Source organism: Herpailurus yagouaroundi, unplaced genomic scaffold, assembly GCF_014898765.1.
Source record: "Herpailurus yagouaroundi ecotype Mexico unplaced genomic scaffold, PumYag 141, whole genome shotgun sequence".
Lineage (NCBI taxonomy): Eukaryota > Metazoa > Chordata > Mammalia > Carnivora > Felidae > Herpailurus > Herpailurus yagouaroundi.
The window spans coordinates 44,810,258-44,834,755 of NW_024412396.1; the positions used below are offsets into that span (position 1 = coordinate 44,810,258).

General features: G+C 45.8%; 1 protein-coding gene across 1 annotated transcript in view; it reads left to right on the top strand.

The window, feature by feature from the left end:
• Positions 1-5,860: 5,860 nt before the first annotated feature.
• Positions 5,861-24,498, top strand: part of SMOC1 (SPARC related modular calcium binding 1) — a 90,144-nt gene continuing 71,506 nt past the window's right edge. The window contains exons 1-3 of the mRNA XM_040478429.1: positions 5,861-5,908; positions 11,162-11,327; positions 12,487-12,599. Of these exons, the coding sequence (XP_040334363.1) occupies positions 5,861-5,908; positions 11,162-11,327; positions 12,487-12,599 (327 nt within the window). The remainder of the gene's footprint in view (positions 5,909-11,161; positions 11,328-12,486; positions 12,600-24,498) is intronic.

The window sequence follows — 24,498 nt, forward strand, 5'->3', positions numbered from 1 at the left end:
ACTTATTTTTTCCCCAGTGCTTGTGGGCTGAGAGAAGTGAAAAAAAAATGTGGGTCGTGGGTCCTGGAGAGTGCTGTGTTTATTTGTAGTGACGGAGTTTTCATTTATGCTGGTGGCAGAGATGGGGGGCAGATAGGCAGGTGACTCTCCACGCCCTCACTTCATAAGTTCACTGGCTAGTATTTAGTGATGAGGAGTGCAGGCAGGAAATAAAAATCAATGCTGTTTGCCTCTGATTGAAAGGCTGATTCCCTGTTTGTGACCAGGGAGGGCTGAAAACGAAACGGTTTTTAAGCTGTAAGGACTCCACTCATTCAAAAAGATATTTTTATCTCCACTCATCCTCCATTTCTTCTTCCTTGCCAACATGCATGCCTGTGGCACCCCACGTGTCCCTTCATCGCCTGTGGGAGTCCAACAGGGCTGTGACAGAGTCCACAGACCATCCCCCCTGGGCAGCAAGCACGCCTACTCTCTACAGACAGCTGTTTGGTTCCTGATGCTCTTAGCTCATCCAGTGGCCTTCCCCGGCCACTTCCTTGGCCCCAGTATGCCCCCCTTTCTCCCTTCCTGCTGCATGTAGCTACCATAACTTCCCGATCAGTCTCTGTGGTCTTTGATACCCCTACCAGGGATTTGTCTGACCTTGCCTTTTACTTCCTTCACTGGCTTCCAATTCTTTAAAACAAAAAAAAAAAGACAACTGGGAATTTTCAAGACCCTCCCAACCTGGCCCAAGAGCCTTATTTCTCCCCTAAATGGTCATTTCTAATCTATTATTATTATTATTATTATTATTATTAATCATTTTAAATTTATTTTTGAGAGAGAGCGAGTGGGAGAGAGCCAGAAAGAAGGACACAGGGGATCCGAAGCAGGCTCTGTGCAGTGAGCTTGAACTCACAGACCGTGAGATCACGACCTGAGCCAAAACCAAGAGTTGGATGCTCAACTGACTGAGCCACCCAGGTGCCCCTCTAATCTATTTTTTAAAATGAGTTTGCTTCTTTATTTCCGTGTACCCATCGCTGTTGCTTAAGATGCCCTTGCGACATCCCTTCCTGCTTATGGAAATTCTTTACAATCCCCTTAATGGCCCCTTCTTTGAGAAATCCTCCTGGATCCTTCTAGTCTGAATGGACCTCTTCCTCTGACCCCCTAGAACAAGGGGGCAGCTGGTCTGTCCTCAGCACTCAGCATAGTCTGGGGGCAGAATAGGCACTCAGCAGTTCTTTGCTGAATGGATGCCTCTTTATTCTTTCTTTTCTCCCCTCTCCTCTTTTCCCCTCTCTCTTCTTTAGAGTTAGCCACACCACATCTCAGACTTCTTGGCATCCCATTTTCAAACATGCCTCCCTTTTGTCTGTGACTTAGTCTTTGCTTCCTGGTCGCTGCTGTTGCAAATGCAATCCCTATGGAGTTAGCTGTGTGCATGCCAGTGTTTGCAACCAGCTCAGCTTTAGGGGGGCAGGGCCTTTGTTCTTGCTTTTTATAACCCTCAATGCACGGAGCAATGCCTGGTAATTGAGGGAGTGGGCAAAGAAATCTCCAGAAACCTCTTCGGCTGCCTCTGGGAGGTCTGATGTGCCATTCAAAACAAACATGCTTTGGCATTATTTTTCTTTAGTTTTAGGGTTATTTTTGGTTATTGAGGTATGATGTACGTATAGTAGAAATCGCCCTTATTAGGTGGATACTTTTATGGTCTTTAATGTTTATGTAGTTGTATGACCACCAACATAACCAAGATAGAGAATATTCCACCCACCCCCATTCTCTCACGCTTCTCTGCCTCCTTCCAATCCCTGGCGATCACTGATATCCGAATAGCTTTGCCTCTTTCCGAATGTCATATACAGGGAGTCATGCAGTATGTGGCTTTTTGAGTCTGGTTCCTTTCACTTAGAATCACGCTTCCTATTTTGGAATTTGATAATGTGGACCCTAACCCACACTTTGTCTGCCCTGCCTTTCTCATAGATGAGCAGGGGGCACGTAGCGGGGTGTGGATGGGTCTGTGTGAACTGCAAGCATCTGAGTCAGTCCTACCTCTTGTTAGTGCCTACCTTGTCAGTGCCTCTTTGGACCCAGGGTCCCAGATGCTTTGTCCAACCTACTGACCCTCCCTCCCTTCCTGTCCCCCACTGTGGCACCTGGCCTGGGACAGCCTTCTCCCCTGGGTCCTGACCGGTCGTCCCCGTAGCGGTGGGGGGCACAGGGGAGGAGGGAAGCTGGGTGGATGGGGTGGGGTGACCACTAAATTCCTCCCTTGGGGAGGGGGTGGGAGTGGGGTGACAAAGGTCAGGCCTCTCCTGGCTAAAACAACAGAAGTGGTTCCAGCTGCCGAACAGCTGGAGGGGGATGTCTGCTTTCCCTCAGCAGCGTGAAAAGCCCTTTAATCGGGGGGCATGCTGTTGTCAGGCCCCGCGGTGGAAGCGTGTAGAAGAAGAGCAGACACCACCGTGGCTGCAGACCTCCCCTTCCCTTTGACCTCCCTTATCTCCCCTCCTCCATCTTCTCGCGCCCCACCCCGCAGCCGCCAGATCGAGACCCTCCGTTGCACCTGTGTAAATGCAGTGGTCGTGGGGTCAAGGAAGGGTGAGAGCATGCTGGCAGAAATAGGGATGTGGACTTTCCATGCAGATGATGGATTAGATAGTGGGTGGGTGAGTGACATTTTAATGTGAAATTGCTCTTTGTTCCCAAAGACGCAGGCCCCCGGGGGAAAAGACCAAAGCCCGGCTTTGCAGATGGTGAAGCAAGTGACAAGAGGTGGACAGTCCCTGGCCGGAGAGTAAGAGGCTGAGCTACGGCTCGGCATCTGGAATGTGGTTCTCTACTCTTTGTTCCAGGCACTGGCTCTAGGAGTGGCTTTTTTTGCCTTTTTCAATGGCAGAGCTACCTCCCGGAAATGCTCTGTGGTGCCTGGGTTCTAAAAACTCGAGCCGGACTTTGAGTCACAAACGTGACGGGAAAACATCCCTCCCTTGGGAAAGCTCGCTTTGCCTGTAGACCCTTCTCCTCTCCTGCCACCGAGGAGCCAAGGCCGGAGACCCTGCCTACTGCTACCAGAGCTATCAACAGAGCCCCCTCCGCCCCCAGCCAGCCTTGGGCTCAGTGCTCTACCCTGTGCCAAAGGAGGCAGTGTGGTGTAGCAGAAGGAGTCTGGCCTTTTAGAGGCAGACAGAAAGAGTGCCCGCCACTTAACTAGCCTGACCCAGCGGGGCCTCGGCCTCCTCCTCATTTATTCCGTCATAAGTACTTACCGAGTGCCCGCCTGGGGCAAGGCCCCTGCTGGGAACTGGGGATCCGGCGGCGTGGCACCCAAATCTTGCTTCCTGGGCAAGGAACATACAATTAAGCTGCTGGTGACTTAATTGCAGTTGTGACACAGAGCACAGTGGAAAGCAGAGGCTGTTAAGGAGACTCGTCACAGGGGTCCTGATTGACTTGGGAAGTCAGTGCCCCAAAGAAGCAGCATCTGCGCTGAAATTGGAAGGATGGATGGGAGGTATGAGGTTGGGGCCCAGTCCAGGGGAAGGGCCAGCAAGTCCTGAGGCAGGAACAGCGCAGTGGGGGCTAACCATTCCTATGCAGCTGGGGGCGCGGACGGGAGGGACCTGTACTGTGATACCAATACCGACAGAGCAGGCGCACAGGTAGGGATCATTCCCCTACCCAGTCCTTCCAAGTAAGCGTTTGCAGTTTGGGCCGGGAAAGTCACCATTACTTACAATCTTCATTCTGTGGAAAAGTGAATTCAGGGTGCCAAAAATCTGACTTATAAAGGACTCATTGATACCATTATCAGAGTTTTCTACCTTGACACATACTCACTTCGGGCTCAGCAACCCTGGGCCCCTCAGATTACTGCCTAACTTAGGGAAGGGATAACTTATCTGCAGGGTCGTAGGAAGGCTGGGGGAGGGCCGTGTGAGGAGGATTCCTGCAGGGGCAGCCTCACCGGGAATGAGTTGCTTGGCTGCTTAATGATGATATCTGCCGTGGGTATATGGGTCCTGTCTCAGCCACTCCGGTACATCCCCTTCAATGTCTTTGTGACTCCTTTTCCTTTAATTCAAGGGAAAAAATCCTGTGTTTAATGTACGGCTTTCCTTATCTAATAGATGTTCCTTCAAAGGAAAGACAAGAACAAACAGCTTACATTACTCTATGCGTTTGAGAATTTTAAGCTTTTGGCGGTGGTTGGACAAAGATCTCTTTTCACAGTAAGTGATAAAAAAAAAGGGGGGGGGAGCTTCTTATCCGGGATATGTTTTAGGTAAGGTTTGTTACTGAACACTGCCTTAGATCAGGCAGTGTTAGGCCCCGTGTATGTAAAGAGACACAGGACACAGTCCTTCACAGACATATAAACACACGAATGATGGTGCGGTGTGCTGAGGGTTTTGATGGAAATCTGAGCACAATGCAGCAAGAGCTCCAAGGAGCTACTGGTGGTGTTTAAAACATGAAAACATTTGCTCTTTGGGATGACGAGCTCAGCGCAGTACGGAATTTGAACTTGAATGGGGAGAAAACGTTGGTGGCAGGGTCAGACATCTAGGCAGAAGGTAAAGGACTGAATGAAGTCATTATGGATAAGCGAGAAAAGCCTGCTGGAGAGAGAGGCCCAGCCAGCACCATAGTTTTTTCAGACACTCCAACGGAGGCACCAGTGAGTAAAGCCACAGTGGATGTTCCAGCCCCGGACAAGCTCCCAACTGAAGGTAGCCAAATGTGTCACCTCAGGTGACACCTCGCGGAGCAGAAGAATCTCCCAGGTGAGCCCAGCCAAGCCATGGACTCGAGAGAAATGATCAGTTATTTAAAGTCACTAAGTTCGGGGACGGTTTGCTTCGCAGCAACAGATAAGCGAAGGAAAAATATTAAAAGTGAGTAGCTGGAGCCGTGTTATGCAGAAGTTTACTGAAGAAAACCTCACATCAGTTGAGTTTGGCCTGTGAGTTTTGGCTCTGATCTCATAAAGGGGAAAGCCACTTGCTACTCCAAATTGTGGCCTTCCCATTTCTAGGCACAGTGGCTGGGGCGCTGCCCCGGCTGTTTAGAAGGGCTCCTGCCCCCTCTTCTATAGCTGGGAGAAGTAGAGAGATACGCGTGTTACCAGAAAAATGCCGATTAAGAATTTCAGATGCTGGTTAAATCAGCGTGGTACAGGTGGAAGTGAAGACTGCAAAAACAGTTCCATATTCTACAGACTCGAACATCTCCTCCTAGATGGAACCTTAGGCTGCCTCTGTTGTTCCCTGTATTGTCATGGAAACTTGGAAGTCAGTCAAACCTAACACAGCTTGTGGCATTGGAGTGGTCTCCCAGTGCAAAAGGGCTTGCATTCTACTCTGCTGGAGCCTGTGTGCATTTCGGACAGAAGGGATTGTTAGTCTGACACCGGCTTCATCCACCTCCGTCTCTTCTCTGGAGACGACAGTCCCCAGCCGGTAGCTTACTTTTCCACTAGGAAGGATGGGTTGTTTATATGTATTTCAAGTGCTTGTCCTACTTTACAAATGTGAGCAAAACATAAACTGCTGTGTGTTTGCTTTGGAATCATTCACTCCCCAAGGAGAGAGAGGGTGGGAGTAGCAGATGATTGCAAACTCACAATTGTCCTGGCCCCTTTTGTTTGGTTTCCGTATTATGCAATCATATTTAGCATAATTGTTTTGTTTTTGTTGTCTTTTGGTTAGGAAGAAGGAAGGGAATGTATGTGAGGATTTTTATGAAAATACTATTTCGGCCCCCCCCCCCGCCAGAAGGAAATAGTCCAGGCTTTGTCTAGCTGGGGAGACAGCTTGCCCTCCCCCGGCCCCCAACCCAATACCAAAAACTTCCTTCAACCATGGCGGCTTTTGAGCCTACAGCAGATGTCTGTGGCTCGGAGGTTCAGGTACAACAGGGTGACTCAGACTCTGAGTTTGGTCTCTGTGTTGAGAGAACTGACCCAGGCCATACGCCGGTGCTGGGCACTTGTAGCCTGAACCCCTAACTCCTGCAGAAGAGAGGAAAAAGCCAACTTTGTGACCTCAGGTAGATTGATGAACTCCTAGGCAGTCCTGCTGTTGACCAATAAGTAATGAACTGATTTCACGTCCAGTCTCAAAATGCAGAAATGATCTGCTTCTTTTTTTCCATGGTCCGGTGAGTCTTAGCTTGGCTCAACTAGGAGAAACTCCAGCAAGGATGAGTGTCTCTGTCCCCTCCCCCCACGCCCCCACCTCTGTAACTGTGCTCGCGAATATGGTAGCCCCTAGCCACATGCGGCTATGCAAATTTAACTAAAATTAAATGCAACTAAAAATTCAGTTCCTCGGTTGCATTAGCTACATTTCAGGGCTTAATAGCCACATGTGGTTTGTGGCTACTGTGTTGGACAGCACAGATATAGAACTCGTTTGTCATTGCAGACAGTTCTGTTGGACTGTGTGGCTTTTAGCCTTGCAGAGTCCCTAGGACTAAATCCTCTCGAGGCCCTGCAGTATCCTGTTCCCTTGCTGTATGGCCACTGTCTGCTTGCTTGTTGTCTCCACCCTAGAGTGTAAGCTCACTGGGGGGTGGGACTATGTTGGTTATGTTCTGTTTGCCATGCCTCATGCAGTGCTGAGCTCATAGTGCTGGCTTATTGAGGACAGAAGTAGATGAATGGATGGCTCAATAAACAGTGTCTGTGGACCTAAAGTAATCCCCTCAGGCCGTGGAGGTTTGGGTGATCATATTAGGGCATAGTCATCCTATTAAAAGTCCATTTTATAGAACTCATTGCCTTTTTTTTTTTTTTTTTTTTTTTTTTTTCAAACAACCACAAATACACACAGTTCCTAAAACAGATGAAAATGAGACACCACAGACGGGGCAAGACAGTCTTTTAGCAATGGCCCCGTGCTGTCTCGGAACTTTTTTACTTGGCCTCAGGGGCCAGTAATTTCTAGATGGAACCTTTGGGGAGCCCTTGTGGAGGTGGGAAGGATCTCCGTGTGTTGGGGGTGGGTGGGGCTTCCTCTGAAGCTCTTTAACCTGTTTTCAGACAGAATGTTCCCCTAGTCATTAAGCTTGTCTCTGGCACAGCTGTCGTAGCGTCTCTGTTGGCCCAGAGCAAGCCATTTCCAAACCAAATTTATGGCTTGCAGTTCAATGCCACGGTGACGCCCACAGCTCTCCTCTCCCGTGAGCTGAGGAAGAGAGAACAGGGCAATCTCCTTGGGTTTGAAAAGGAACTTTGTCTCTTTCGATGCCTGCTTTTTAAGGTGAACATGAGCCCTGTGAGGTTCTTCTCCCAGGCAGTCCTGTCTTGTCTGGGTCTTTAGCGGTTGGTGGCTGGCACACAGTAGGCTTTTGGTAAGTGGCTTTTGACTTTGGGAATCCAGTTGTGCAGGAGGGGCGGACCTTCTGTTTGCAGACTTGCCCTGTAATAAAGAAGGGCGGTTTTGGTGTAGTTGGAAGCACGGCTTCGAGCCAGGCTGTGGGTGTCACTTCCAACACTCACACCCTGTGCTTAGAAGAGTTACCTGGGCTTTGGTCTCCTCATCTGTAACATTAGGTTTGTAGCTTACTCTGCCTATCACGGGCTTATTGTAAAGACTAAATTAGCGAACACAGTGGAAGTGATACCTAATTATTAGTTCCTGTTGTTACCGATCTTCAGAGTTAAGGTCTGGCTACCAAATCCCTTTGTGACCAAGGATGAGTTCCTGGGTTTTCCCAGGCTTTAGGAGATACAGATAGTTCTGTCCTTGTCCGATCCTGAGAAAGAAAGGGCATGTTTTTCCTTGGATCCTGCTGATTCCCGTGGCAAATTAACCTAACCAAGTAGGTTTTAAAGGCAGGCCACACTGCAGGTAAGTAGCACGTGGGTCCACAGATGAGGCGGTGGTGATAACAGCAGAGCCATGGCCCATGCTCTCAGACGGTCTCGGGGTCACTGGTTGGCCTGGAGAAGCCTGGATGTGAGGACACCGATCCCACCCTCGGCCCAGGTGCCGGCTGCTCACCAGGCAGAATTACAGAGCCAGGTCTGGCTGCATTTCTAGGCTGCGGACAGGTTAGGCATGGGTCTGGGAGAGCCTTCCATCCAGAGGGGGGAAGAGAGATGTTTTGAGACCGGCTTTGTGGGTTGCAGCCCCCTGTGTCCTGTGTCCATCCAGGAGCCTGTGGCCAGGGCTTCCCAAACCCGCCTCGTTCAGCTGGACCTTTGGGGTCCAAGTTTTCCATGGCGGGCGGTCACTTTAGGCAGAGACAGTCGTAGTGGCAGACGGGCCTGGGTGGGGTAGGAGAGAAAAGACCCACCGTTCAATCTCAGAGCCAGCTTAAGTTCTGAGGTGGAGCTGGGGCAGGAAGTTGTGGACCACCTCAGCCACCATAGAATGTGGGGTTGGCACAGAGGGGAAAGCTCAGAGCATGGGGGTGCGGGAGTGGCCCAGTGATCCCCTGGGGTTATGGCAGGAGCCTTCAAGGCCAGACCTGTCACATTACACCAGTTGCTTCTGAGGTAATAGCATGTGGGAGATGTTGCTATGGGGACACATTCACCCCTCAGATGCCTGAGTGCTCCGGCCTTGTGCTCGATGCTGGGGATGTATTCACAGGCCAAATAGACATTCTCCTTGTCTTTGCGGGATTCGGAGTTGGGGATTCCATTGTTAATCAACTCACACAGTTCATCGTCACAAACTGTATTCAGTGCCGGGAAGGAAAAGTGACGTGTGAGAAGTTATTCTAGGAGACCTGTGCTCATCTGTGAGAGTCAGGGAAAGCCTCCTAAAAGAGATGATGTGAGCTGAAATCTGAAGTAGGGGTGGGAGGGAAGGGAGAAGGCACAGTGTGTCCAAAGGCCTGGAAGTAGGAGCAAATGAAGCTCATTTGGGAAATGGAAAGCAGGCCAGTGTGCCTGACCAGCGGTGGGCGAGGTGAGGACGAAGCGGTAAGAGCTGAGGCCGGGGAGGAGGCCCCAAGGTCAGATTCCGTCAGGCCTGTGAGACTGTGTGAAGGTCCTGAGGGGCAATAGGACACCACTCAAGGACTTCAAACAGGGTGAACCTGAGGGCAGTGAGGCCAAGGATCTCATGCAGGGTTGAGGTGTGGACTACCCCTTTCCACTATCCTGTCAGATCAAGCTCTCTCCTCTGTGTGGCAGCCTGGGAGGCAGTGGGCTTCCTCTGGATATGGTTCTCTATATTACTGGTTTCCCTCCCAGAGCACTAGACTCTACTATGAGATGCTATCAGGACATTTCCTTTTGGGCTTGGGCAGGATTCGGGTTGAACCCGTGTGTGTGGGAGCCCAGAGGGTCTGCAGGGAAGGCAAGTTACACTGTCCATCCTGAGGAGGGCTGCATGGTTTCAGCCCTCAGCTGTTCTCTCCCTGTGCTGACCAGCCAGCATTCAGGCAGGAGGTCAGGGTCGCAGGAGGAACCGGTCTCGCATTTGGGGGACAGTGTGTGCCCTAGGGGACAGGCTTGGACTCTCCTGGAATTTGGCCGGGGTGGGGTATGTTTTCCTGGTGCTCCCTTGAAGGGAGAGGTACTGCCTGCGGACTCCCTCTGCTGTTCTGGAAAAGGGTCAAACTCTCATTTATTTGCTTTGCACAAAGGGCCTGAAGATACATCGGAAACAGGGGTTGTATTCACACCCTCCCTAGATCCTATGAGTTTGGTGTGATTATTCAGTCACTCCAGTATCACCAGTGGCCAGATGTGTGCTCACGACATTGCCGTGCATTATTGTGGAATATGCATTCTGTCAACTTGTACTGATGAAGAGCCTTGAGTGGGCTTAGAGCTCTGCTCTTTAGGGGTAGATAAGAGTGGATGCAGCCCCTGCAGCCTAATCATGGGTTATTCAACAGAAGCTCACAGATTCTGTGATCCAATTACTGTTTTCCAGCTGTATCCTATACTTGCTAACAGGGATTCACTAAAAAAAGGGTTCACGGTCAGGTAAGTGGGAGATGCATCATTCTGCATGCCCCTTGACCTGGTTATCTATTGCTGTGTAACAAGCTACCACAAAATTTAATGGCCTAATACATCAGTTTATTATCATCCCTTACAGTTCCATGGGTTGACTGGGATCAGCTGGGTGGTTCTCACTGGGGGTGTCTCATGCGATTATTTTTATTTATTTTTATTATTTTTATGCAATCAGATGATAGTGGGGGCGGACTCATGTAATGGCTTCTTCACTCACATATCTCTGTGCCTGGGTTGGTTGGGCATTTCTCTCTGCAACTGGTTTTGTCACATGCTAGCTTGGGCTTCCTCATAGCATGGCAGTCTCAGGGCTCTTTGGCTTCTTATGTACTGACTGAGTGTTATGAGAGGCCTGGGAGGAAACTGTAAAGCTTCCTATGACCTTGCTCAAAAGGCCCCATACATCATTTCCACAGCATTTTATTGGTCAAATTACTGAGGCTGGCCCAGATTCAAGGGAGGGAATTAGCTCAACAGGAAGAGTAGCACACAATTTGCTGCTATCACAATGTATAAGAATATATCAAAGATGTTGAGCAGTCCTGCAGCAAGGAAACCTGTTTAACTCAGTATTTCCCAATCCGATTATTATCTTTTTAAATCAGGAAATCCTTTTCTCAGAGAAAATCACTTGCCTCTGCCAGAGAACAATGGTCAGAAGTTGAAGGGTGATGGAGTTGGGTCTCAGTACTACTCTCTAATAAATGAAACTCCCCAAAGCTGGGATGCAGAGATTGCTAGTGAGTTGCTGATTTGGGGAAGTACCCAAACAGGGGTCATGTGACTACATGCAAGGATGGAGAGGCTGACTATCCCGGTGGCAAAAGCTTTGATTTGACTTCTGACCGATCTAGGTTCAAATCCGTCACTTCTAGCTGTGTAACGTTGGACAAGTTCCCTCTTTCTGGCTTGATTTTCTTTATCTGCAAAATAAATAGTTCCTATTTCATAGGGCTGTTGTGAGGATTAATGAGATCCTGCCTGTGAATGACTTAGCACAAGATGCTTTCCTTGGTTAGACTTCGTGGCGGCTGAGTTCCCTTCCACTTCTAGGGGTTAATGACTTTGGGTTTATTCTGGACCTGCGCCCCAAGGCGAGGCAGTATTGTAAGACACGGGCTCACCCCTGCTTTTCTTGCAAACGTAACCTCTGTACTCTTTCACTTTTCTCCAACCTAGTTCCTCATAAGTGACCGTGACCCGCAGTGCAACCTCCACTGCTCCAGGACCCAGCCCAAACCCATCTGTGCCTCCGATGGCAGGTCCTACGAGTCCATGTGTGAGTACCAGCGAGCCAAGTGCAGAGACCCGACCCTGGGTGTGGTACATCGCGGTAGATGCAAAGGTGAGTGTGGGCACATTCGCCCAGCCGCAACGAGGCTCCCGGGCCGCATGGCTCCCTTCGTGCTGTGCTTGAAGTTTCGTGGGAAACTCAGAATGCGTCTGTTCATTTTGTTTGCCACTAACCCTCCGCCCTCCCACCAGGGAACATGGGAAGGAGAACTGGCCTACCTGAAGGAATGAGTACTTTTCTGTCCTTCCAACACTGCCACCAGGCTAGGGCTTAGAGAGACGTGCTGCTATCTGGCTGGTGCCCTTTATTTGTATTTTTCGTTTTTGTAAATGGAGATGCTTAAAATGGCAAGACGTTATTGTTGGCTCCCGAATAGGGATTCCAAATGGCTGGCCAACAGATGGGTTTTGTTTGGGCTGCTCGCGTGTTTAAAAATATTAAAAACATTTGAGACAACATTTCAAAATTGAGAGATTCAACATAAAAATCTGGATTTTGGTACTTCTCATAAATAATTGGAAGCCCTGGTAATGTTAGGTCTGTGTTCCCTCCCACAGGGAAACACATGGCTAGACCTGAGTAGCAGCTTCCTCCTCTAAAGGGGAGCCCGTTCTCCACTTTGCCGCAGTCCCCAGCACTCCCTGGGGTGTCTCCAAGCTGAGTGCCGTTCTTTGCACACCCAGTTCAGTCCCCTAATTTATATCACTTTCCTAGGCCCTGTGGAGATTGGAGTTTGTGATTTAATCAGCTCTGGGCTGCTTCGAGCTGTTGTCGGAAATGGCATAAGACTGAGCAGACTGCCCTAGAGCTTTTGGTGTTCCAAAGAAAGTGCTTGCAATTCTTAAAGCATAAAACATCTTTGAGACCCCTTGGGCTTGCAAGTTTTTTAATACGCCCAGTGAAAAAAATTTTCCCCTGGTTGGGGGTGGGTGTGGCTGAAGGTACTTGGGAGAAAAAAATAAGCAGAATCTGGTATAAATACGCCTCCCTGGCTTTTCTAAGGTCAACATTAAGGGGACGATGAGGCCTAGCAGCACTTATTAGCCACTGCCTTTGTGTTGTTAGAAAATCCAGTTGGTGGTATTGTGGGCTCACCCACAGGCAGAGAGGTTTTCTCTCAGCATTCCTAGTACTGGGCAGCCATTTTGTCCCATGGCTCCAGTGCAGATCCGGGTGAAATATGAAATGTGCTCCTCTTCTCCTCTTATAGACGCTGGCCAGAGCAAGTGTCGCCTGGAGCGAGCGCAGGCCCTAGAGCAAGCCAAGAAGCCCCAGGAGGCGGTGTTTGTCCCGGAGTGCAGCGAGGATGGCTCTTTTACCCAGGTGAAGCCTTGGCCAAGTCTCTCAGCCCGATTTCCTGGACTGAGGCCAAGGGGAGGCGCTTGAGAGTGGGAGGGCCCCTCAGAGCCTTTGCTTTCTGGGAAACAGCTGAGGGCTCTTTGACACCTTCTGGTACTACCTTCTGGTGCCTGCATTCCCCCTCCTGGGCTCTCCATGCCACCCTTTGCCAGCTGGCAGTGGGTCCTGAAAAAGGGGCATGGAAGTCTGAGCCAGGAAACTGGTATTGCTTGGTCCCCATGCTCCCTGCTGGCTGTCTCCATTTTTCTCTTCTGTCAAATGCTGACTGATTATTTTTCTTATCCCAGCCAGTTTCCATGGGCAACCCCTGGTAATCCCATCACTGTTTATTTCTACCCCTTCTGCACTCCCCTTCTTCCTACCCCCAGTCCTTGAACGAAGCAGTGCTCCCTCTGAGTACCCATTGTCCCACGATTCTTGGTGTGAGTGCGAGCGTGTGCACGCGTGTGTGCGCATACACGCACCCAGATTTTAACATTTCTTTTCAGGCAGTCCCACCTCTCATCCTGCATTGTCTTCTGGCTACTGCTTTGTGTAATAGTGACGTTGGCACAACTATTTCTAAAACAGGCAGCATGGGGACAACAGGATGCCCCTTTACGAAGCTTTGAGGCTAGATGGGGGATGTCGTCTGGGGGGGTGGGAGGCAGCTGGATGAAAGTGTTGTCAGGGTGAAAGTAGGGAAGTTCACTGGACGAGGGTGAGTCAGCCACATGGTTGGGGTGATCGTGGTGTCTGCTTCTCCCTTTGTGGAATAGGGCCCCATTTGGGGGAGTCCCACTACCTTAGGGCTGGAAGCAGAGGCTTTAGAGGTTTCAAAGCTTCTCTGTAATTCTGAATCAAGGGGGCAAAGGGTGTAGCCTGGCCTTTGGTTTCATGGGTTTCGTGTTTCTTTTCAGGGCTGGGCCTGGGGCTTGCTGATTTCAGACTGACGCTTGTTGGGAAGCGTGGACGGGTGTTGGGGAAGGGTTTGGGCATCATATTTTTTAAGTTTGTTTATTTATTTAGAAAGTGTGCACGTGAGCAGGGGAGGGACATAGAGAGAGGGAGAGAGGATCGCAAGCAGGCTCCTAGCTGTCAGCGCAGACGTGGGGCTTGAACTTACAGCGCAGACGTGGGGCTTGAACTTACGAATCGTGAGATCATGACCTGGGCGGAAGCCAAGAGACCGACACTTAACTGACTGAGCCACCCCACGCGCCCCTAGGCATCGTATTTCTTAAAGTTCGTAGCCAGTTCACACATTTGGCCAGGATTGAGAGCCCCTAGATTACACCGACCTTGGCTGCCGACCCTGTGAGAGGCGCCCTTGTTCATTTTCTCACGTAAGCCTCACCGCAGGCCTGTGAGGTGGGTGTTGGTGTCCCCATTTATAGGGACAAGGAGTGGCAGAGCCGGGATTCACACTCAGACCCCGCTAGCGCCCATGTCCTCCTGGTCCTCCGTGTTCTGGTGCCCTCTAAACTGGCAGCTGCCAGGGAGAGACTGAGGTGGGGAGTGCAGGGAGGCGGTCTCATGCTGTGGTTCGAGCGTGGGCCCTGGAGCCACAACCCCCGGGTGTGATGCCCAGCCCCCCACGTCAGGCGGGTCACTGAGCATCTCTGGGCTTCAGTGTCCTTCTGTGAGCAACGGGGATTATGATCTCTGTTATTATCCTATATAACCATAATAATTACACTGTACATATCATTACATGTTACTACGGTGACTACCATTCTTAACGAGAGTCGCTATAGCTTCCCTCATAGGGCCGGGGTGAGGGCTAAATATGTTATCATGTGCACAACACTGGGAACACACAAATGCTATTTAAGCATCTTGCACATTCGTCATCATTACTCCCATATCTACTCTGGTTCTACTCACGTCTCCCCGAGGTGTTACGGGTGACGTCACTTAAGGAACATGAAGCCTTTTGTTGAGCCTCCCCCCTCATCAGTGTTTTATTTTTTTATGTCTTCTGGTGAAAAGAACGCAGGTGACGTTTGCGTACGTATTTGAAACTGCACTGCTGGGAATTCACGTGCAGGGGAGATCATCAGACCTCCCTCTACCACTTTGGGGCCCGGATGGGGGTAGAGGTCATAGGGAGGAGGCGGAGTGGATGGCTGTCCTTTCCCCCTTTCTCTAGGATTGTGTAATCGCCAGTGTGTTGCTTATGAGAAGGTTGACCCCTGCCCTCCTGGTTCTGAAGTGTCCTCTGCCTCGCGACACACAGCTGCTGGCCAGCTTTTCTTTTGGCGAGGCCAGGGCAGGCCAGGTGGTGTTTGCCGGAAAGGAACTTCCAGATTAGTCGGGGCAGAATTGCTAAAAGAGAGGGCCTCTGAAGTTCAGCAGAGGTTGGATAGACAGTCGAGAACCCCTTCATTTGTTTGACACGCTAAGCACTGCCATGTGTCTCCAGGCTCGAGGCTGGCTCGCCCCGGTGGGCAGCCGGGCAGCCAGACAGCCGGCCCGCCAGCCCGTCCTCGTTACAGTGATTGAAATGGATGTGCTCTTTCCCTTGATCAAAGACGCTGCGACAACTTCACAAAATGAGGCTGCCTCTTTGAGTGTGCTTCAGTCACAACGACAGGCTGCCCAAGGGCTGCGAGACAAAATGCTTTCTCCCTCCCCCAGCCTCTACTGTCACTTAGCTGGACTTTTGTCTTGTTTTGTTTTCTTAAGACCCAAATCCAGCGACCAGCTGTGCTGCTTTAGTATTCTTTAGAATATTGATATGCGCGCATCATGATGTTATTACCGTATCTTGGCCCTGTGAATTGTAACGCAGTATCACGCTCTTGAGGTTTATGGAGGGAGCAAGGGGACCCTAATGGGACTGGATTTGTTTGGCATGGGACACAGCTTGGGACCACATGAGTTGGTTGGTTTTAATGGGGTTCATGTGGGACACAGAGGTCTCTGTTCTCTTCCTTGTTTTCCCTGTCCTCTTTGTGTGCCCCCAGCCCCCACCCCAACTTAACACAGCAGGGTGGTGCACATTAGGTCACGTGTGCCTTTTAAAAACCTTGATACCGAGTCTGCCCCCCAAATGCTAGGAGTGGGACCCCAAACATTTTAAGCTCCCCAGGTGATGATAGTGTTTGGTCAAGGTTTTGAATGACCTGCTGTTGGAAGGACTTCGTCACTCTTGTTCTTGATTGCATCATCGGAATGTGGAGTTAAGGCTCTCTGGTGACCTGCTGAGTAAGGCTGGGAGTTAAGTGCTTTGTCCTTTCCTGCGGCCTTATCTGTTTTCTCTTCTGGGCGTCAGGAACGAAATTCCCGACATCTGTTCTGCCAAGTCCTCTGCCAAGCAGTTGTCTGATGCCCAAACTGATGAACTGAAAGCCCGGCCCGTAGTGGAAGGGGATTGGATTAGCACCACCAGGAAATGTTGGCTGGAGTTTGTCAGGCTTGTGCATCACTGAGTAATAATGATCTACTCTACTGAGTGTTACTTGGTGCTAGGCACTGGGTTTTACACCCATTAATCTTCACTGGAACCCTTTGAGGTAGTTACTAATACCCTTATTTATAAAAGAAAACTAAATTTCAAAGAGGTTGAATAACTGGTTCAAGGTCACTGCACTAGAAAGGATTTGTACCCAGGGCTACCTAATTTCAAGGCCTGTGCTTTTGACTTTTTTATGCTATAAAAGTGGCCTTGATGCGTATGTAATTCATTTTCATCACCATTGTTATTCCAGAAGTCCCCACTGTGATGCTGGTGATCAATCGATAATGGGGGGAAAAAGGAAGAAAGAAAGAAAGAAAGAAAGAAAGAAAGAAAGAAAGGGAAAAAGAAAAAGAAAGAAAGAAAAAAGAAAAAATCCTTTTGGTTATAGAAATCTTCAAATATACAAAAAAAGAAATAATAGTATAATGAACCCCATGTATCTGTCACCCAGCTTCAACAATAATTAACATGTGGCCGATTCTGTTTCATTTCTGCCTCGTTTTCATCTCACATCCCAAACTGGATTGCTTCAAAGCACATCCCAAACACGGTGTTTTTTCATCTCAAATATTTTGGAGTTCCTCTGTGTTGTGCACCGTGTGCTGGTTGGCATGGAGGGTTTAAGAAATGTCACGACTTGTGCCTTCAAGGAGCTCATGTGCAGAAAAGATACGAGAACCAATAATAAGGTAGCTAGTATACAAGGCCATACATGTACAACTGGTTATATTTCAAACGCCCATTTACAAGTCAGTAATTTGGAATTCTGAGCACATTTTATTGTTGAGAAAATAAATACCAATTAAAATTTCTGAACATAAAACCTTAACCAGTACTAAAACACACATGACATATATTAGCCTTAATGACAAAGGGCTAATATATAAAGAATTCTTACACACCAGAAGGAAGGAGATCCTAGTGGAAAAGCAGACAAGAGATAACCAACCAGCAGCCACACAGTAGTAACAAATAGCCAATGAGTGAATATGAGTCCTGTCACTTTCCTTAGTAATGAAGGAAATACACATTTAAAAAAAATGTCATTTTGCTGACCAAATTGTTAAAAATTGGAGAAAAGATGGTAATATTCAGGCTTGAATACTATTAACTATTGAGAATTGCTAAAGGGAAAAAACTACCCCCACTTTGCAGTTTGGAAAGTAAATTGGCATTGGCAGTTTGTGGGATAGTTTTGCAAAATGGGTCAAAAGTCCTTGGTTGTGGCCACATCTTGTGCCTATACTTCCACTTCTAGGAATTTACTCTAAGGAAACAATTAAAAATCTGTGCAAATCCGTAGCCACAAGGAATTTTATCTAAGTTCTGCTTATAGTAGCAAACATTTGCAAACAATGCAAATATCCAGTAATAGAGAATTACGTAAATAAATTAGACATAATTTATATACAATTCACGGCTGCCATACTCTGCATCTAGTAAAATGATGTGTTACTGAGGCTCATTTCATGTAGTGGGTGTATTATGTGGGTATGGTAGGAACTTCATTAATCAAATAATTTAAAATAGAAATATTTTCATTTTGTTCTAAGTAGAAAAGTTACACCTACTTTGTAAGAGAAGAATTCTGATAATGCACAAGGACATAAGGTAAAAAAGTAGAGCCGATGATCTCATCTCCATGAAAGAGCAACAAATAATTCTCTAACCCTCCAGTTTTTTTCCTTTGTGCAGGATTATCATTATTTAGGACAAAAATGGTGTGATATCATGTGTCTTTTGATAATATTTTCTTAAGCTAATTACATTGTGGACTTACTTCCAGGTTAATTACATATAAATCTACCTAATGTAAAAAAATGTTATTGAAGTATAATTGATGTACCATTACCATATTATATTAGTTTCAGGTGTACAACATAATGATTCAACTTTTGTACACATTGTGAAATGATCATCTCAATAAGTCTAGTTACCATCCATCCCCATACAAATTTAATATAATATTATTGATGATATTCCTTATGCTCTACATTACATCCTCATGACTTATTTATTTTATAACTGGAAGTTTATACTTCTTGTTCCCTTGATCTATTTCACACCTGCCAACCCCTCTCCCCTTGGAACCACGGTCTGTTCTCTGTATCTCGGTTTTGTTTTGTTTGTTTGTTTTGCTTTTTAGAGTCTACATATAAACGAAATCATGCCGTGTTTGTCTTTCACTGTCTGACTTATTTCACTTAGCATAATACTGTCAAGGTTCATCCATGTTGTCACAAATGGCAAGATTTAACCCTTTTTTATGGCTGAATAGTATTCCATTGTGCACATGCGCACACACACACACACACACACACACCCCATGTTTTCTTTATCCATTCATCTGTTTTTGGACCCTTAGATTGTCTTCATATCTTGGCTATTGTAAATAATGCTGCAGTGAACATAGGGGTGCTTATATCTTTTTGAATTAATATTTTAATTTTCTTTAGATAATACCCAGAAGTGGGATTATTGGATTATATGGTAGTTCTATTTTTAATTTTTTTTTAGGAACCTCCATATTATTTCTATAGTGGTGCACCAATATACATTCCCACCAATAGAGTATAAAGGTTCCCTTTTCTCCACCTCCTTGCCACCACTTGTTATTTCTTGTCTTTTTTATACTAGCCATTCTGAATGCTATCTCACCGTGGTTTTGATTTTCATTTTCCTGACAATTAGTGATATTGAATATCTTTTCATGTGCCTGTTGGCCATCTGTATGTCTTCTTTGTAAAAATGTCTATTCAGATCCTTTGTTCATTTTTAAATGGGATTGTGTTTTTTGTTAAGTTGCATGAGTTATTTATATATTTGGATAGTAACCTCTTATTGAATATATAGGTTGCCTTTTCATTTGCTTGATGGTTTCCTTCTTTGTGCAGAAGCTTTTTAGTTTGATATAGTCCCATTTGTCTATTTTTGCTTTTGTTTCTCTTGCCTTTGGGGTCAGATCCAAAACAAAACAAAAAACAAAAACAAACCAATAAAAAACCAAAAAAAAAAAAAAAAAAAACCCAAAATGAAACATTGCTAAGACTTATGTCAAGGAGCTTATTGCTTATGTTTTCTTCTAGGATTTTTATGGTTTCAGGTCTTACATTCAAAATTTAACCCATTTTGAGTTTATTTTGGTATATGGTGTAAAATAGTGGTCCAGTTTCATTCTTTTGCATGTGGCTGTCCAATTTTTCCAATACTATTTATTGAAGACTGTCCTTTCCTCTTTGTATATTCTTGCCTCCTTTGTCATATATGAACTGACCATACAGGCATGGGTTAATTTCTGGGCCCTCGATTCTGGTCCATTGGTGTCTGTGTCTGTTTGAATGCCAATACCATACTGTTTTGATTACTATAGCTTTGTAGTATAGTTTGAAATCTGGAAGTATGGTACCTCTGACTTTGTTCTTTCACCAGATTACTTTGGCTATTCAGGGGCTTGTAGGTTCCATACAAATTTTATAGTTATTTCTTCTATTTCTGTTGAAAATGCCATTGGAATTTTGAAAGGGATTGCATTGGATCTGTAGATTGCTTTGGGTAGTGTGGACATTTAAGCAATATTAATTCTTACAATCCATGAGCACAAAATATCTTTGCACTTATTTGTGTCTTTCTTAATTTCTTTCTCTAATGTCTTACCGTTTTCAGTGTATAGGTCTTTCACCTCCTTGGTTAAATTTATTTGTAAATATATATTCTTTTTGATGCAATTGTAAATAGGATTGTTTTCTTGATTTCTCTTTCTAATATTTTGTTATTACTGCATAGAAACACAACAGATTTTTGTATATTAATCTTGTGTCCTTCAACTTTACAGAACTCGCTTATTCTAACAGCTTTTTGGTGGAAGCTTTAAGGTTTTCTATATATAGTATCATGTCCTCTGCAAATACTGCAAGTTTTACTTCTTTTCCTATTTAAATGGCCTTTCTTTCTTTTCTTTGCCTAATTATTGTGGCTAGGATTTCCAATACTATGTTGAATAAAAATGGGGGAAGATAAGGCTCCTTATCTTGCTCCTGATCTTAGAGGAAAAGCTTTTAGCTTTTCATTATTGAGAATAATATTAGCATTGAGTTTGTCATATATGGTCTTTATTATGTGGAGGTACATTCACTCTATATCCACTTTGTTGAGAAGTTTTAATCATAAATTGATGTTGAATTTTTTCAAATACCTTTTCTATATCTGTTAAGATGATCATATCATTTTTATCTTTCATTTTGTTGATGTGCTCTATCACTTTGATTGATTTGTGGATATTGAACTATCCTTGCATCCCTGGAATAAATCCCACTTGATCAAGGTGTATGATCCTTTAATGTGTTGTTCTCTGGTCCTTTCTAATCTTTGTTGCTTTTGGTATGTATGTATGTATTTTTTCATCTTTTCTCCCCTCAGAGAGTCCCCCTTAAAATTTCTTGCAGGGCTGGTTTAGTGGTCATAAACTCCTTTAATTTGTGTTTGTCTGGGAAACTTTTTATCTCTCCTTTTATTTTGAATGACAGCCTTGCTGGATAAAGAATTCTTGGCTGCATATTTTTCTGATTCAGCACATTGACTATATCCTGCCACTCCTTTCTGGCTTGCCAAGTTTCTGTAGATAGGTCTGCTGCAAACTTGATCTGTCTTCCCTTGTAGGTCAAGGACTTCTTGTCCCTTGCTGCTTTCATGATTCTCTCCTTGCCTGAGTATTTTGTGAATTTGTGTATGATATGCCTTGTTGATGATCGGTTTTTGTTGAATCTAATGGGAGTCCTCTGTGCTTCCTGGATTGTGATGTCTGTGTCTTTCCCCAGGTTAGGAAAGTTTTCTGCTATGATTTGCTCACATAACCCTTCTACCCCTATTTCTCTCTCTTCCTCTTCTGGGACCCCTATGATTCTGATGTTGTTCCTTTTTAATGAGTCACTGATTTCTCTAATTCTTAAATCGTGCTCTTTTGCCTTAATCTCCCTCTTCTTCTCTGTTTCATTATTCTCCATAAGTTTGTCCTCTATATCACTGATTCTCTGTTCTGTATCATCCATCCTGGCTGCCACAGCATCCATTCAAGATTGCAGCTCAGTTATAGCATTTTTTATTTCATCCTGACTGGCTTTTACTTCTTTTATCTCTGCATAAAGCAATTCTAATCCATTTTTGGCTCCAGCTAGTATTCTTATTATCGTCATTCTAAATTCTGGTTCAGACATCTTGCTTGTATCTGTGTTGGTTAAGTCCCTGGCTGGCGTTTCTTCCTGCTCTTTCTTTTGGGGTGAATTCTTCATTTTGTCATTTTGAAGGGAGAAAAGGAATTAATGAGGTAGAAAAAATTAAAATTAAAAAACTATTAAAATTAAAAAATTAAACACACACACATACACAAAATCGAATAAATGATGCTTGGTTGTAGGTGTGTTTTGGTCTGGGTGTTGAAAGTGGCTTGATAGATTAGAGAAAAAAGGGGAAAAAGAGGGAAAAAAAGGAAATCGTTTGAAAATTTGAAAAAATGAATACACTGAAGTAGACTAAAGTGCAATGATGGAAGTAAAATAGAATTTGAAAAAATTTACACAAAAGTAAAAAATATAGTACAGGAGCGCCTGGCTGGCTCAGTCGGTTAAGCATCCGACTTAGGCTCAGGTCATGATCTCACAGTTCGTGGGTTCGAGCCCCGCATCGGGCTCTGTGCTGACAGCTCAGAGCATGGAGCCTGTTTCGGATTCTGTGTCTTCCTCTCTCTCTGCCCCTCCCCCACTTGCGCTCTGTCTCTCTCTCTCTCTCTGTCTCAAAAATAAATAAACATTAAAAAAATTTTTAGGGGCGCCTGGGTGGCTCAGTCGGTTGTGCGTCTGACTTCAGCTCAGGTCACGATCTCAGGGTCCGTGAGTTCAAGCCCCGCGTCGGGCTCTGGGCTGATGGCTCAGAGCCTGGAGCCTGCTTTGGATTCTGGGTCTCCTTCTCTCTCTGCCCCTCCCCCGTTCATGCTCTGTCTCTGTCTCAAAAATAAATAAACGTTAAAAAAAAATTTATAAAAAAATTTTTTTTTAAATATAGCAGAAAAAAGTTAAAAATATTGTTAATAAAAATTGAAAATAAAAATGAATTTTTCTCTTTCTGTATCAAGAAATAGAAAAGAAACAAAAAAGAGAAAAAAAAGAAAGAAAATTGAATAGTTGGACCAGCTAACAGACTGAAATACTACTAAAATTACTTCGTTTTCCCCTAGAAGTCAAACTATGAAGCGCTTTATAGTCCATAAACTAAGCACCGGTGAGACTTGTGTTCTTGAAGAGTGGGGTTGGCCCAGTTAGGTGGGGGTTAGTGTAATGGCTCTGTTCTGCACTAGATGGGGCTGCTTAGCTTACTGGGGTGGATTGTTGTGGCACTTGTAGGCGTGTACACACATGCTGGGGAGTGGTGAAAATGGCATCACCCAGCTACCCAGTCTCTAGTATCGGAACTCTATTCTCCCTGATCAGCAGTCATGCACCCGTCCTTCATCTTTGGCTTCTGTCCACTCCCCGCTTCCACACTGTCCATGGCCGAGCCCCAGGCAGCGCCTCCCTCCCAAGTTTTGTCTCAGATGCAGCTGCCTTCCCTGGCCCCCCACTTCTTCCCCTCTGCGGAGGGTTTCACGGAGCAGTGACCAGGTGCTGGCCGCACCCAGGAACGCTTGCAGGACCGTGCTGCTGCCGGTGCTCAGAGATTGTGGCCAGGTGCCAGCCTGCCCCAGTAAAACTTCGTGAGACAGTGTAGCAGCAGCACCTCAGGGATTATGGAAAATCACAACACACATCTGGCACCAGGCTTCACCCCCAACGACCTTGTTCCAGCACCAGCAAATGTGGCCGTTCTCTGGGGTCTGCTGGGCCCAGGTGGCCTCACAGCCTCTACCAAGTGTCCTTCTGGCAGTGGAACCACTTCTCCCCATGTGGTCTGAGAACCTCCTGGACCTCACTCTTCTCCTGGGGATTCGCCCTTCCCACCAGAGCACCACCAGGTATTGAGCTACAGAGTTGCAGACTGCGCTCCCCCTGTTTACAGTCTTAATGGAATTTAAACCCTCTCCTTTCTCGTTTTTCCCTTTTTAGTTCAGTCCCTGTGGCTGTTTCCAATTTTCCACTTTCTCTCCAGCTGCTTTTGGGGAGGGTGCTTTTCTCGTATTCTCCCCCCTTCCCCCTGTATCCATTCTCTCTCCACACCCAAAAGCGGCTCCCTGCCCTCCGTGGCTTCTCTCTCCCCAAGTTCACCTCTCCACGCTGCCTACCTGCTGAATTCTGTGGTTCAGGTTGTGCAGATTGTTGTGTTAATCCTCAGGTCAGTTTTCTAGGTGTGCAGGGTGGTTTAGCATTGGTCTGGCTGTATTTCATGGATGAGAGACACAAAAAACTTCCATGCTGCTCTGCCATCTTGGCTCCTTCCAATCCTTTAATGTATTGTTGAAATTGGTTTCCCGATACTTTGTTGAGGAGTTTTGCCTCTATGTTCTTCAGGGATATTGGCCTTCACTTTTCTTCTGTTGTTGTCCTTGTCTGGTTTTGGTATCACAGTGATGCTGGCCTCATAAAATGAGTTTGAGAGTGTTCCCTCCTCTTCATCTTTTTGGAAGAGTTTAAGAAGGATAGGTATTAAATCTTCTTTGAATGTTTAGTAGAATTTGTCAGTGAAGCCATCTGGCCCTGGACTTTTGCTTGTTGCGAGGATTTTGCTTACTGATTCAGTATCCTTACTAAGTGATCAGTCTGTTCAGACGTTCTATTTCTTCTTGATTCAACTTTAGAAGATTGTATGTTTTTAGGGATTTATCCCTTTCTTCTGGTTTGTTCAATTTGTTGGTATGCAGTTGTTCATAGTAGTCTCTTATAATCCTTTGTATTTCTGTGGTATCTGTTGTAACTTCTCTTTCATTTTTTTATTTTATTTATTTGAGTTCTTTCTCTTTTTTTCTTGGTGAGTCCAGCTGAAAGTTTGTCAATTTTATTTATTTTTTTCAAAGAACTAGTTCTTGGTTTCACTGATCTTATCTATTGTCTTTTTATTCTCTATTCTATTTATTTCTGCTCTAATCTTCTTCTGCTACCTTTGGGCTTTGTTTGTTCTTCTTTTTCTAGTCATTCAAGTGTAAAGTTAGATTATTCATTTGAGATTTTTCTTGTTCCTTCAGGTAGACCTGTATTGTTATGAACTTCTCTCTCAGAGCCACTCCAGCTTCATCCATAAATTTTGCTATGTTATTTTTATGTTTTAATTTGTATCTGAGGTTTTTTTTCTTCTTTGTTTTTTTTCTGTGACCTGGTAGTTGTTCAGTAGTATGTTGTTTAACCTCCAAGTATTTGTGGTTTTTCCAGTTTTCCTCTTGTAATTGATTCTTAGTTTCATACCATTGTGGTCAGAAAAGATGCTTGAAATAATTTTAATTTT